This window comes from Zeus faber (genome assembly GCF_960531495.2).
Source record: "Zeus faber genome assembly, chromosome: 19".
Taxonomy (NCBI): Eukaryota; Metazoa; Chordata; class Actinopteri; order Zeiformes; family Zeidae; genus Zeus; species Zeus faber.
In genome coordinates this window covers 20655717-20670894 of record NC_137206.1, presented here as the reverse complement: position 1 = coordinate 20670894, position 15178 = coordinate 20655717, and the positions used below count along the sequence as shown (strand labels likewise).

At 43.6% G+C, this 15178-nt stretch overlaps 1 protein-coding gene across 5 annotated transcripts in view; it reads left to right on the top strand.

Moving 5' to 3' along the window:
* The window catches only part of unm_hu7910 (un-named hu7910), a 35827-nt gene extending 20866 nt beyond the window's left edge, over window positions 1-14961 (top strand). For 2 of the 5 annotated variants that reach the window (XM_080020223.1, XM_080020220.1), the window contains 22 exons: window positions 333-386; window positions 1269-1340; window positions 1634-1666; window positions 2699-2734; window positions 3792-3836; window positions 4175-4207; window positions 4350-4382; window positions 4518-4553; window positions 5032-5079; window positions 5207-5350; window positions 5659-5691; window positions 5780-5871; window positions 6324-6410; window positions 8735-8885; window positions 9154-9290; window positions 10186-10284; window positions 10413-10502; window positions 10918-11055; window positions 11195-11330; window positions 11891-11982; window positions 12106-12239; window positions 12350-14961. In XM_080020223.1, the coding sequence (XP_079876349.1) occupies window positions 333-386; window positions 1269-1340; window positions 1634-1666; window positions 2699-2734; window positions 3792-3836; window positions 4175-4207; window positions 4350-4382; window positions 4518-4553; window positions 5032-5079; window positions 5207-5350; window positions 5659-5691; window positions 5780-5871; window positions 6324-6410; window positions 8735-8885; window positions 9154-9290; window positions 10186-10284; window positions 10413-10502; window positions 10918-11055; window positions 11195-11330; window positions 11891-11982; window positions 12106-12239; window positions 12350-12500 (1874 nt within the window). In that variant the 3' untranslated portion in view covers window positions 12501-14961. The remainder of the gene's footprint in view (window positions 1-332; window positions 387-1268; window positions 1341-1633; window positions 1667-2698; window positions 2735-3791; window positions 3837-4174; window positions 4208-4349; window positions 4383-4517; window positions 4554-5031; window positions 5080-5206; window positions 5351-5658; window positions 5692-5779; window positions 5872-6323; window positions 6411-8734; window positions 8886-9153; window positions 9291-10185; window positions 10285-10412; window positions 10503-10917; window positions 11056-11194; window positions 11331-11890; window positions 11983-12105; window positions 12240-12349) is intronic. The other 3 variants (XM_080020222.1, XM_080020221.1, XM_080020224.1) reach the window with 3 other exon arrangements.
* The last annotated feature ends 217 nt before the right edge of the window (window positions 14962-15178 follow it).

The window sequence follows — 15178 nt, the reverse complement described above, 5'->3', positions numbered from 1 at the left end:
GGGGAGATAATACTCTTGTGAAAAAGAGAATGGAGACGGAAACCAGATAAATGGGAACAAAAGTCCTTCCCAGGTCTTGTCTGGTCCCCGTTTCAAAAAGTGTATCCTTACAGTGTGTACGTGGGGAAGTTCCAGGTTTCGAGTAAGGGTCAGAACGAAACAATAATTTGCTCTTGGTCAAAGTGAATATTATTTGATCCAATTAAGTAAATGAAATTAACCATTTGAAATAATGATAATAATAAAAAAAAAAACCGAAACATTTCATGTTTGTGTGTTTTTGTCATTGTGGTGTGTAATGTTTTACTCGTTAACCTCTTACCGACAAACAGGGCTGAAAGACCCAGAGGCACCAAAGGCAGGAGGGGGACCTGCCCGCGAAATCGGTAAGAAAGCACGCGCACAGACACACACACACACACACACACACACACACACACACACACACACACACACACACACAGGGTTGCATAATCCAGCGGGTCAGTATACTACCATGTCCTCACAAAGGCAGGGTGGTGCCCACCAGACACACGACACCGGAGGCCTGCAGGGGTTTTTAACCTGGTTCCAGCCCCGAACAGTACCCAGGATGATGAGAACTATTGTGTATTTATCATGAGAGGCTGTGACTTCTTCAGAATTCACCGCAAATCACGTGAATTAATTCAAGGGGAAAAAGATTTCACTTACATATAAGATTCATTTTGGTTTAGATACCCTCGCATATGAGTTTGAATGGCTACAAAAATGTGTTGTGATGACGGTGGATGGTTAGGCCCATGTCTTTCAGTACTCGCCAGTAGATGATATGATGGAGACCTGAAGTTGAAGACCGTCTTTGTTTCCGAGTTATTAATTAAAATATCTCAAAAGCTGTTTCCTGAACAAGGGTGTCCCTTCGCTTCCGAAGACACATTTTACGGTGTCACTTTACTGGTGGCCCGTACAGACTAGAGCCGATTGTAAAGTTCTGCTTTTAACGTGCAAGTCCAAAGAAGGGGTCGAGCGCCATCATATTTATCTAAAATGATTAGGCATTACACACTGAGGCGTATCTAACTGAGCATTTACCCACCGCTCTCCCTACCTCTTGGAAAGCCCTCTCCGTGTTCATTGGAGTCGGACTCGAAAATATTTGCAAGTCCAGCGAAGAGTTGTGCCAATTGAGGTTCTTCCATAAATATGATTATGATCCCTGTAGCTCGAAATGTGCACTTGTGTTTTTACTTGAGTAAATGTAAATAACATGTTTCTTCCAAATAAAGGAACCAATGAACAGACATCAGAGGCTTCAACAATCAATGACCAGGTTGCAAAACAACAAGAGGCCCCCTTAGGTAGGGGGGGGTGGTGTGTGTGTGTGTGTGTGTGTGTGTGTGTGTGTGTGTGTGTGTGTGTGTGTGTGTGTGTGTGTGTGTGTGTGTGTGTGTGTGTGTGTGTGTGGTCGTATCTTGTTAAAAGAGGCATAAATCACAGCTATTTGTTAGATACCATGTAGAGTCGGTGCTTTAATATTGCAACCACGTTACTAATAAGTACAGTAAATATGTCCCCTACATCCTGTGCAGTGGACTCTCTTTAAACTCGGCTGTGAGACAGATTGAAATGGTCCTTGTTTGTACTTTTCCAGGGAGCGCAACCTCACCTGACAACAGTGACGGTGGTAAGTTATTTATTTGTGCTTCTTTTTCTGTGTCACTTTGTCACTCCCCGAACCAGCCGCCTTGCGGGCGGTCTATCTGGTTGCCTGTTTCTATTGCCTCTGAATTTCTTCATTTTTTTAAATTTCATTCCTCATAGATCATCCTGTCTCTCTACTAATTCTTTCCGTCTCCCCATTGCTGTCAGTGTTCTCAACTGTCTAAACGTTCTTTTTGGCGACCACAAACCGCAAATGGTTGCTTTTTAGGAGCAGCAAATGAAGTCAACGAAAATATCAATGAAATATCCAAAATATCTTTAATTTTCAATGACAACATTTCAATTGGCCAATGAAAGTGTGTTTTAAAATGCTGTAAGCCGACATGGAACTAAGCGGAAGTTGTGTCTGAAAAGTCGCCCCCCCCGGCATTCAGTTACACCTGCATTAATGACTTCGGATAACGATGTCATCAAAATGATTGTGGCTGATGACACCACACGCTATGACGCACAAATCCTTCTATCTTTCTGCTTTTGCACCTGTCTATTTTAAACCGCACTTCACGAGGGAATTGTCCCCATAACTCATGCATTGCCGATGTTGGATAAATTATTCTCTGGTGCTCTGGAGATGTTTACATTTACATTTAGTCATTTATCAGACGCTTTTATCCAAAGCGATTTACAATTGTTCAAACACCGACGGACGCAGCCATCAGGAGCAATTAGGGGTTAAGTGTCTTGCTCAAGGACACTACAGCATGCTAGCAGGAGGAGCCTGGGATCCAACCAGCAACCTTTAGATCACTAGACCACCAGCTCTACCGCCTGAGCTACCCACCCCCATGTTTGACATAAATCTTCCATAAACTGCAAATCTCACTGATACAACCTTTAATAATGTGGATGAGAGTAATATGTATGTACGCGTAACAGTAGTAAATGTGCTGATATGTCCGTCCTCACTCTGATTCCCTCTGGATGAGAGCACCAGAGACTACCAAAGCCTGCGATGTCTATAAACGTGAATGCTTTGCTCTTGTGTATCTACCAGTCTATGGATCTCAGGATGTGGAGTCTGAAATCCAAGGTTGGTTCTCGTGTGTGGCGGTGGGACGGCTGAATGGCTGCCGCTCGCTCCTCTGTTGCTGTCTGGCGCACTGAAATAACAGGCCTGTGTGTTTGTCGCGTTGCACGGTGGGGGAAGCATTGTGTCAAGTCTCTGCCGCTTCTGAGAGCTTAACATAAATAAAGCTCCATGTTCTTTTTTTTTTGTCCTCGTGACTCATGTTACTCACCCCTGAAGGTTCAACGTCCGCTCTCACATCAAGCACCTAGTCACATCCTATCAGGGGTAATGTAGCATCAGCATCCAGCAAGTAGTCCACTCAGAAGACACGTATCAGCCTGACGTCATCTTGGCTAATCGGAACTCACGTCACTCTAGTGTTGAAGCCTGTAGGCGTCTCCGTCGGGGGTCATGTCGCACTAGCATCGACCACGTTGTCAGTCAAGCAATGCAACTACAGCAAGCAGCGAGTCAACTGCACCGGCTCCACAAACCACATCCGTCATCTCATACTATACGATACCACACATAACAAGTCGGTCGTCGGCTCCACCGATCAGATGTCATGCAGGTCCTGGATTTTACGGTTGCAACCAGATTTGGGCCATTGTCGACCATCTCTTGCAGTGTGGTTGCCCTATTGTCAACCACTTTGCATATGTAAAAAAAAAATAGAAATAGAAACTTCCACCAAGGAAAATTATGTTATCCAGCCGCATTTATTCACTCAAAAACGGTGAAACAAGTGAGAAAAATTGACTATTGAGAATATCCAATAAATTAATTTGGCAACCATTTTGTCAGTCTCGGCAACCAACAGCTGATGCATAGTAGTTGAATTTGAGGAAGTGGCCGTGTGCTTGGATTGTGCTGGATTCTGAGCTTGCTCATCACGTTGGTTCTGAACCATCCGCAGAGAACGTCAGTGTCTTCCGCGGGGACTTAACATCATGGTGTTCCACACCTCATATTCTCATGCACCAGCTCCTCTGTTGGCGCCGCCACCGCTGTGGGTGTTTGCTTGTGTGCGTGTCTGCGCAACTATGTGCGTTTGACGTTGACGTGTTTCTCACTCCAGCTGCTGTTCCTCTGCCTCCGCTGGTGGAAGACGATTTTGTTCCAGGTTTGTTCATCACAGGCCTCACGTCACATTCCTTTTTATTTATTTTTTTTATTTTTTTTTATGAATAATGGCAATCAATAAAAATGTCAAAAAGAAAAGTAAGACAAAATATTAATTTTGGTGATTTAGTGATCATTTACATATTATTCTATAAACAAGTGCAAATAGGCACCTTAATTCAATTTGTGATAACAATGACGGCATTAAACTACTAATGAACACTTCCGTTGGATAATTTACAGCATTGTTAAAAGGATTGAGTCTTTAATCTCTTAATTATTTTTTGCCAGTTAGATATTAAATACTTAGTAATAGATCGATATTAAATGTTTTTATAGACGACCCAAGAGAGGAAAGTGGACATCCTTATGGTCAGTAAAATCTCTCTCTCTCTCTCTCTCTCTCTCTCTCTCTCTCTTGCTCGCTCTTGCTCGCTCTCTCGCTCCATATAAAATCTCTTAATTTGTGATGTTTTTGTTTCCTGTTGGTGCTGACCTGTTATCGCTGTTCCAGGGGAGGAGCCTGACACCATCGACACCACTGGAGGTCAGAGGTCACAGCTTTAAAAATAGGAGAGATTATTATGTTATTATTATTATCATTATCATCATAACACTCAAGCTGCAATCCTCCTGCGTTTGTGTTGGGAAAACAGTGTTATTCTCCTCTTCCTCCATACAGCGCTGGTGGAGGAGGAGATGTCAGAGGAATCTCTCAGTGAGTAAAGTCGTTGACCTTCCCTTTCTCTGCGTCTTTCTGTCGTGGTCCCCGAGTGCCACTACTTATAACGTATGTGGTCGTGATGCAAGACTCGCAAACCCTTTTGTTCTTCGCAGACAGAGCTTGTAAATGACTCGGGAGTCAGAAGTGACCGGCAAAACGAGCATTTAGCATAACTCATATTGAATGTGACAGATTTACACTTTGCATTCTTCCTAAATATATAATTTTGACAGTGTGTGAGAATTCCATTCACAACTAGGAGCTGAACCGACTCGTTACACAAACTGAATCAAACGAACGAAGAGTGAGTAGTTTGGTTCGATTTACTTCACCTTGGCTTGATTTAGCTGATCTTACTTTAGTTATAGGTTTAGTGTTGTTTAGTTGGGTGTGGTCCCGGTAGTGATGGTTTCCGTCTGACAAGTGGGATTGTTAGGAATTAACGTGCTGCTTGTTGTGTTTGTTTCTGCAGTTGAATCTGGACAATATGTGACCAGCTCAAGAGTAACACAGCAGAGAGGTATTACAGTGCCGAATATTAAACAGCTTCTATTTTCCCCTGGATGCCATGGTTACCTCTCTCTCTCACCTCGTACCTTTTTAATGTCCCTCTCTTTATTTTCCTCCTCCTTTCTGACTTCTCTCAGAACCGGAATTGGAGCCACAACGCAGTTCGGATGCTCATTTGCACACAGAACCGCCAGAGCCCGCGGAGAGTCAGACGGCGGCAGTGGAACAAGAACAACAGACTGAGTCAACCGGAGACAAAGACAGCAGCCATAAGGCCGTGGGTGAGGAGACACACACACACACACACACACACACACACACACACACACACACACACACACACACACACATACACACACACACACACACACATTAACTCACAGAAGTAAAGTCTCAGAGAAACGCATCATCACACACACACTTGTGCTTTAAATCTGTATACCACCCTCTAGTGGCCAATGGGTAAATTACACACGTTGACCCCTTTTGCAGTGAAAACTGCCTGATCTCCAAGCTGCTGTTGATCCAGCTCTGGATGTTTGATTAGATGTCACAGTTCATTCTAACGAGGCTGCTGTCTTCCCCACAGAGAGCCAGTCAGCTCAGAAGGCCAAAGAGAAGGGTAAGTTAATTTATTTTTCATGATAAAACCTGTGGATTCATTTGAAAGTGGAAAATATCTACTAACCGTCTAATTCCTTCATATTTAGCTTCAGCTAAGAAGAGCAAACCTAAGCTGTTGAACAAGTTAGACAAAACCATTAAAGCCGAGATCGACGCCGCTGAGAAGCTGCGCAAGAAGGTAAAGAGCTGGGGATGGAAACAAACTTTAGGTGGTTTATTTACAGGAATGATCTACCATGGGAGTTCAAGTGAACATCAACAATCAACAACAACCCATTAGTTTACTAAAAACAAATGTTAATTAAAATTTTTGAAAAAGATATATATTTAAGTATCAACAATTTCCTATCTCAGACCGTAAGGGGCACCTGCAGGTGTCAATCACATAGTTCATACTTACCAAATAAAAGGCTGCTATACAGAGCACTACCCACAGATACACGCCACAGCTTATTTAATGAAATTTAGTAGCCTATGTGAAGATAACCCCCTGCCCCTCCCCAGTGTCTTGTGAACTTTCTAATTCTCTGTGTAGTATGTGTGTATGTGTAGTGTAGTATGACTTAACTGGTATAATCAACAATTTATTTGTTCGGTTGTTCATCCATCCTATGCTCATTGCTCCATCAGGGGAAGCTTGAGGAGGCGGCGCGGGCATTTGACTCTCTGGTCCAGCAGAACCCACAGAGCCCACGGGCACGATATGGCAAAGCCCAAGTACGAAACAGAACCTTCTCTCCAGCACCACATCAGTGTAGTTCTACTACACCGGACCAGATAATACTATAATTAACTGAGATTTTAATTTAATTGTGTATATTTGGCAATTCTTGTTTTACCTTTCTATTCGTGTGTGTGTGTGTGTGTGTGTGTGTGTGTGTGTGTGTGTGTGTGTGTGTGTGTGTGTGTGTGTGTGTGTGTGTGTGTGTGTGTGTGTGTGTGTGTGTGTGTGTGTGTGTGTGTGTGTGTTCACTACGCACAAAAAGTTTGGGATATTTGGCTTTCGGGTGACATTTATGGAAAATTTAAAAAGTTCACGCTACAGTGATATTATATCATGAAAGTAGGGCATTTAAGTGGAAGCATGCAATGGTGATTTCCTCATTTCAAACAATTTGTTGAAACAAAAGCCAACAACAGTGGTGGGTTTACCACAACAAAAAATGTCAATGTCTCAATAACTTGTCATGTGCCCTTGAGCATCAAGTACAGCTTGACAACGACGTCTCATGCTGTTCACAAGTTGACTTATTGTCTGCTGAGGCCTGGCCCCCCACTCTTCTTGAAGGGCGGCCCTCAGGTCATTGAGGTTCTGGGGTACAGAGTTACGAGCCTCTACACGGCGACTCAGCTGATCCCATAGGTTTTCTATGGGATTCAAGTCTGGAGAAAGTGCAGGCCACTCCATTTGAGGTACCCCAGTCTCCAGCAGCCGTTCCCTAAGGATGCAACCTCGATGAGCTGGAGCATTGTCGTCCATGAAGATGAAATGAGGCCTGTGTTGTTCATGCAGGGGCACAATGACTGGATTAATGATGTTATTCAGGTAGTATGGGCTTGTCACTGTACCATTCACAAAGTGTAGGGCAGTTCTGTATTGACTAGACACACCTGCCCACACTGTAACACCACCACCACCAAAGGCTCGTCTGGTGACAACAGTGGCTGATGCATAGCGCTCTCCTTGACGTCTCCAACATCGTTGGCGGCCATCATTTCTGCTCAACGTGAATCGATTTTCATCAGAGAACAGCACTGAGGCCCATTGGTCCCTCATCCAGCGTAAATGCTCCCTGGCCCATGCAAGATAATGATGGCTGTGCCTGGTGGTGTGGTCAGGTACCCTTGCAGGTCGTCTAGCACGCAGACCACGCTGATGTCAACAGTTTTGAATGGTCTGACGTGACACTTGGGTGCCTCTCACCTCCCTTTAATGTGCCTGGAGTTGAGTGGCATTCATCATCCGGTTTCGCAGGGCACTGTTCACAATGAAGCACTCATCAGTGTGGGATGTGGCCAAAGGACGTCCACTTCTATGCCTTTCTGTGACTCTTCCAGTGTCTCTGTATCTCTGTTGCAACCGCTGATGACACTCTGTGACACTCTAAGCTCAGTGGCCACTTCCCTCTGAGAACATCCTGTTTGAAGCCTCTGAAGGCGAGGTACTGTTGATCAATTGTTAGGTGTTGTCTTGGTCTCATGATGTCAAAATGTGAACAGCATGATGAAGAGGACTGTTGAAATACCAATTCTAATTGAACCAGGAAATGTATTGGTCGATTCATGGATCAAACACCTGTTGTGAATGTTGCCGTTCAGCTCCTTGTTGGAGAACAGCAAGTTGTGCAAAAAGTACTGAAACACTGAACAGTTGGACATGTGCATTCAAAAGTTTAGAGAAGGTCAAATTAAGTTCACCTGTAAAGGTAATAGTGCATTTTAGGTTCATCCTGAAATTTCACCCGAAAGCCGAATATTCCTAACTTTTTGTGAGTAGTGTGTGTGTGTGTGTGTGTGTGTGTGTGTGTGTGTGTGTGTGTGTGTGTGTGTGTGTGTGTGTGTGTGTGTGTGTGTGTGTGTGTGTGTGTGTGTGTGTGTGTGTGTGTGTGTGTATATATATATATATATATATATATAAATTTATTCTTTCAGACTGTAAAGCTTTTTTTATGCTAATTGTCTGTAAAGAAACACACCAATCCTCACTCACCTTGACAATTATGATACGATAGCTGGGATTGGTGTCAAGTCAATCGATTAAAGAAATATATAATCGTCATAGTGATAACCGGTTAAAATTCAATTTAACACAGGCCTACTCAGATTATTATTAATGTTATCTTTCATTCCTGGCTATAGTTGCTGTATGGTCTCAATGGCTGTCATTTCTCAATCTGTTGTTCTTCCTTGTGTGTGTGTGTGTGTGTGTGTGTGTGTGTGTGTGTGTGTGTGTGTGTGTGTGTGTGTGTGTGTGTGTGTGTGTGTGTGTGTGTGTGTGTGTGTGTGTGTGTGTGTGTGTGTGTGTGTGTGTGTGCGCGCAGGTGGAGGACGACCTTGCAGAGAAGATGCGTAGTAACGACATGCTTCAGAAAGCCATCAACACCTACAGGGAGGCTGCCGAGCTTCCAGCCGCAACTTCTGACCTCATCAGAACCTCCATGAAGAGGAGAGCTGAGCGACAACAGTTTTTAGGTAACTGTGTGTGTGTGTGTGCGTGTGTCATCTTTCCCGCCACCACCAAAAATAGCCAAATAAATAATTGTTTCTTTACATCTTAATTTCTTCCTCCTACCAAAATAAATCTAAATTTATAAATTTTTTTCTCTCTTCTTCCTTTTATTCTCATGATTCATTCTTTCCTTCTGTCTCTGTTGCTCTGTCTATCTCCCCCCCCCCCCCCCCCTTTCTGTCTCCCTCCCTCTCCCCTCTATAAATCTCTATCCCCCTCTATCTCTCTCAGGCAGGATGCGTGGTGCTCTGGTCACTCTCCAGAAACTGGTTCAGATCTTTCCAAAAGACATCGGCCTGAAGAACGACCTGGGCGTGTCCCATCTGCTGCTAGGAGACAACAAGGGTGCCAAGAAGGTCTACGAAGAGGTGAGCATGGATAGAGGTGGGCTGTAAATCAAACTAATGGAGTAGAGTCGGGTTGCCGCGGTTACTGGTGTTACCGTTGATACACCTATGCGGTCATACACCGATCACACTACTTGCCCACCGCCCCCAATGTCGCTTAGCTTTTTTTTTTTTTTAGAGCGAATTAAAACCCCTGGATTGGCGCCTGCGTGAAGTTGATGAGAAATGCAGGTTCACAATTGAAAAATGAAGCACACAATTAAAACTAGGCTTAATTCTAAGTGAATTACAAGTTTAAGTGTGTGTAACTGTGTACTTTACTGTGTGTTTGTACTGAATTTAACCATGCACTGCATTGAAGCAGTAAAATAAAATTGGTAACAAAAAAAGGATACATTCACAGAGATATTTAAGTGGTAATCCATTAAATTACTTTGTGAAAAAAATCCCTTACTTGATATCAAACTTATTAAACTGGCACTTTATAACAACAGCCATTCAATGTATTTTATGCGATGCCCTGTGTTCTAAATGTTGTTTCCATTACTGGTGGCGGGATCCGCCTCACCCGGCAAGAATGCCCTGATTGGGCAGGTGCAAAAATGAAATGCCATCGAAAGGGACCGTCTTAAGGTGAAGACGAGGGTAGAGCAAGATGTTGGAGGAAAAACATTTAAATTGGAATTCTGGGACTTGTGGTGTTAACCAACATAGGCAATCAAATGGATTTCTACTTTAATATAGAGAAATCTGATGCCACTAGACTTATCCAAGTCTTCCTTCCTTAAAATCCAAGTCTTCCTTATCTAAAGCAAACAGTCAGTGTGATGGACAGTTCCGTAGGTCTGACCTCATAATTCTTCATCTTGACCTGATCTCTGATTGGCCGGCTCTCTATTTGGCTCCGCCTCCACAGGTGCTGGCAGTCGCGCCTGATGATGGCTTTGCTAAAGTTCACTATGGCTTCATCCTCAAGTCAGAGAATAAGATCGAAGAAAGCATCCCTTATTTGATGGTACACACACACACACACACACACACACACACACACACAGACACACACACACACAGCTGAAAGCATCTCAAACAATTGACAATCAAACATACACACTAACTTTCTACAAGCGCAAATTTTCTCTGCAGGAAGGGTTGGAGTCTGGAGAACCAGGTACAGACGATGGTCGTTTCTATTTCCACCTGGGAGACGCTCTGCAGAGGGTCGGAGATGACACTGTGAGCTATACAGACACACACACACACACACACATACACATACACATACACACACACACACCAAATAAAGGCAGTGTTCCCCACAGGTCTGAAATATACTTGTGGTGGTAGCCGGCGGGAGTGGGGCGGGAGTCTCTGCTGTCGCTTGACCTGACAGTAACTTGGAGCACCTTCTAATCCACCTGAACCAGAGAGCTGTGTCCGCGTCTTCTAACGTGATACCAGAGAAGGAGTCCACGAGTGAATCGATTGTGGATGGCGTCATTTTCTCGGACGGATTTAAAAAAAAAATGCTAAAATGGGTCTTTTGTTCTAATAAGGTTCTGATCGCTCAACGCTGATCTGCGTTGAGGTTTTGACAGAAGGGAAGCCTTTCCAACATGTTTGATGTTTGATGTTGATGCCGTGTCTGCAGGCGTATCACTGGTACGAGCTGGGACACCAGCGAGGACACTTTGCCTCCGTGTGGCAGAGGTCGCTCTACAACGTGGATGGACTGAAGGCCCAACCCTGGTGGACGGCCAAGGAGACTGGGTACACTGAGCTGGTCAAGGTACTGTGTGTGTGTGTGTGTGTGTGTGTGTGTGTGTGTGTGTGTGTGTGTGTGTGTGTGTGTGTGTGTGTGTGTGTGTGTGTGTGTGTGTGTGTGTGTGTGTGTGTGTGTGTGTGACTGTCACTCTCACCCCACTCAGGCCCTAGAAAGCAGTTGGAGAACCATCAGGAAGGAGGTTCAGGGCGTGATGAACCAGCAGACCGGTCTGTTCCTCCCCGAGGAGGAAAACCTGAGAGAGACAGGAGAGTGGGGGCAGTACACACTGTGGCAACAAGGTGCACACGCTCTCTCACACACATACAAATACATACACACATTCACATACTGTACATATATGAATACAAAGAGATTTCTGGCATGTTTTTTTGTGATTTAGTGGATGCAATGTCTTCCTTTGTGCAAGATCAACTATATGTACTAATATTTCCTTACAGTGGGCAGAATCCAGCGTTTATGGCGGGGAACACATTCACAGCAACGCGCATATGCATTCAATACACACACATAGATAGATACGAATCTATAGAAACCCACAAACAAAAATAAACACATATTTAGAAGAACTGGGCCATTCAGAAAATAGCGCCCAAATTGAAACACACACTCAATCATCTAAAGAAATAAACAGAAAAAAAAAAATATATATATATGTCCACAAACACAAAAAATGCACGTAGCCAGGGAAACACAATCACCTGCATTTCATATGAAAATGTATGTATCATATCATAATAAACACGCTGCTCACAATACATATGTGCAGTGATAGTGTGTACTGCATATACTGTATAGTGAAAATGTGTGTATTAATGGGTGTGTGTGTGTGTGTGTGTAGGGAGGAAGGCAGTAGATGCGTGTCGTGTTGTTCCTAAAACCTGTGCGCTGCTGGAACGATTCCCTGAAGCTATTAACTGCAAAAGGGGACAGGTACACACACAGACACAAACCATGATTTTATTTCTAATTGTCAGTCAACCTTCAGAAATCTAGTAAATCAAAATTGTGTGTGTGTGTGTGTGTGTGTGTGTGCGTGCGTGCGTGCGTGCGTAGATCAAGTTCTCGGTGATGCAGCCTGGGACCCACGTGTGGCCTCACACCGGACCTACAAACTGCAGGCTGAGGATGCACCTCGGCCTTGTCGTCCCCAAACGGGGCTGCAGGATCCGCTGCACCAACCAGACCAGGTTAGACACCCCCTCTCCCTCCTCCTCCTCCTCTTCTCTCCCCGTGAAGCTCCTTTCTTCCGCCCACTGTATGTACGCGCTTCCTAACGCGCGGTGCTTCTGCGCGGCAGGGAGTGGGAGGAGGGCAAAGTCCTGATCTTCGACGACTCGTTCGAGCACGAGGTCTGGCAGGAGGCCGACAGCTACCGCCTCATCTTCATCGTGGACGTCTGGCACCCGGAGCTCACCCCCCACCAGCGCCAGACCCTCTCCGCCATCTAGCGCTCCGCCAGCCGGCCGTCGAGACCGGCGCACGGACGGTCAGACAGACAGACAGACAGTCAGACAGGACATTATGTGAACAGTCTGCCTCCTGATTAGGGCAGGCTGAATGAACTGCCAGCTCACAGAAAAAAAAAAAAAAAAACACACACCCAGACTGCTGAGCGTCTGGAGGCTCTGAACAGGCCGAGCACCAACGGGCCGACTGTTGGCGTGCGAGCAGCGTCTCTCCTGTGGATGAACTATCCTGAACCAGGACTGGCTGACTGACCGCCTGGGAGATACTACTGAGGGTGCGCGTTCACTGAAGCCATTTCCACGCAAGACACTTTTTAGGACATGCTGAACCAGGGCTCTTTTGGTCTCCCTGGACTTGATCTGCTTGAGTGGGTTTGGGGAGAAAAGAAAAAAAAAAAAAAAAGAAAAGAAAGAAAGTACAAAAGTACGGCCAAACTGATTTACATAGACGCTGTGTCCTAGTTTAGCGAAGCGACCTCCTTTGGCGCATCTGAGAAGGCTGCAGTAGAATGTGGTTGTCATGGAAATGAGTTTCAAATATTGTTTCAGTCTGGGGTGCTATACGCGAAACACTACATATTCATTTTAAGAAAAATATTTTACCTGTTTTTCTTTGTAATTTTTCAGAAAGAAAGTGTTTAAATTAATTGTATGGATGTCTCAAGAAATCTCATGCAAATGGGTCATTGATAACTCCACCATCATTAGTGTAGTTGAGTTGACATTTTGTGAAAATATATATTAAAGCTTGCTAAACAATAACTAGAAGATTAAAAAAAATAGTTTCGCCGTGGACCCCCTGCAATTCCTTCAAAAACCTATAGGGGCTGCGAGCCCCAGTTTGGGAACAATACAGTATGTCAACGCCATCGCCTTTTACTGTATGCCTCAAAGGCGTTACTTATTGATATCTAAAGAAATACTGTAAATTGAAATTGTAAAACTCACATGTCAACTTAAGGAAGGTGATAAATAAAAACATAAAAAATTTGTAAAATTTTTAACAATAAAATGCCTGACCATATTTTTGTATGCTGGCAATACATTGCATTTACATTTCAATGTGTAAATGTTGTCGTTCATTTTTTTTTTTTGAATGCGTACTTCTAAAAAGTATTGAGTGTATCGAAAATTAAATGGGTAACAGAAGGAAACACTATTGTACACGTAACTTTCTGTGTGTGTGTGTGTGTGTGTGTGTGTGTGTGTGTGTGTGTGTGTGTGTGTGTGTGTGTGTGTGTGTGTGTGTGTGTGTGTGTGTGTGTGTGTGTGTTCGTTCTATTGCTTCATGGCTGCTAGATGCTCCACTCTTTGTTGCTGTGTTGAAAATATCACACATCACAAGACATATTTTTGTCGTGTCTTCCTCATTTTGTCCAGTCCAGTTGAAATGCAATATTCACACTGTGAGGTTTTCCCCAATTGCAATTAGACCAGTGGTGGTCAATCTGGGGCCTGGGGGCCAAATGCAGACCGATGGACGATGAAAACATTAGGATTTATTCAAATTAATTCATGAAATAAAATTTATTTAGTTGTTTTTAATTAGAAAATGTCCCGAATGAAGCCTCTTCACAGTATATACACTAATACATGTTTACATGTGGCCGTTACAGCCGGGTTTCCACCACTGGACTAGGCCAAATTTGGGGGTAATTAAGTTACACTTTTACATAACCTTCAGGGGCGCTAGACTGAAACTAGTTTGTAGCTATTAACCAAAGCACAATTGGTTCCACATTGTGGCAAAGTACCTGGTGAAGTCAAATTTGACATTGAAAAAAATAGAATAATAACATGAAGATTTTTCGGTTTCCTTGTTTTGTGTTTTCTAAAGTAATCCTGAATGCCGCGCATGGAAGTGCTGTATCATGCAGCGTTTGAGTGTCAGGGTCGGGGTGGGCGTTAGTCAGTTTATCTGTTACGCTGAGTCATGGCCGGATTTAGCTGATTCATGCAGACTGAGCCTCACCCAGCCCTGGTCACAGTATCCAATGGCCAAGGACATCCTGTGTGACGGTGTGGGGTTATTCAAATGGTCCGTAGAATGTAAAAGGCTTTGTAAGTATTTAGGAAAAAGCACTAGAATTGGCAGCATCTGTAACATTGTCTTGCTTGTATATCTGTCAAATGGTTCAGTCTAGTTTAAGGGGATTATATTATATTATATAGACGGACAGATGCTGCACATGCTGTTTGAATTCTGGTCCAACATTCTGGTCCCATTTAAGAAATCCTGAAATAATTGCAGTAATGTGAGATAAGTAGAAGCTGTTGAACCCTCCTTGGTTTGTACCACTATGTCATATGAACCAGTGTTATGTTTCTGAAATCACTGAAATATGCAGTAATGAAATGCCAATAATGTGTTGTTTTCCCTTGTTTGGTTCTGCTTTCTGATTGACTGCTGCTCTGTACAGCTTTTTTCTAATAAACAGTTGAACTTAAACTATTTCAAGTTTTTGCAAAAAACATCAAATTCCTATAGATGGAAGTCTCGATAATTCAGTTTGGTATTGTACAATGACCATAAATAAATACTCATGAGGTAAGTTCAACAGAAACAGCATCCTTGAAAATAGCAAACGAATACTCAAAGTGGTAATCCATGAGATTATTTCATTTAAAAGAATCCCATATTTGATACATTATTGACCTAG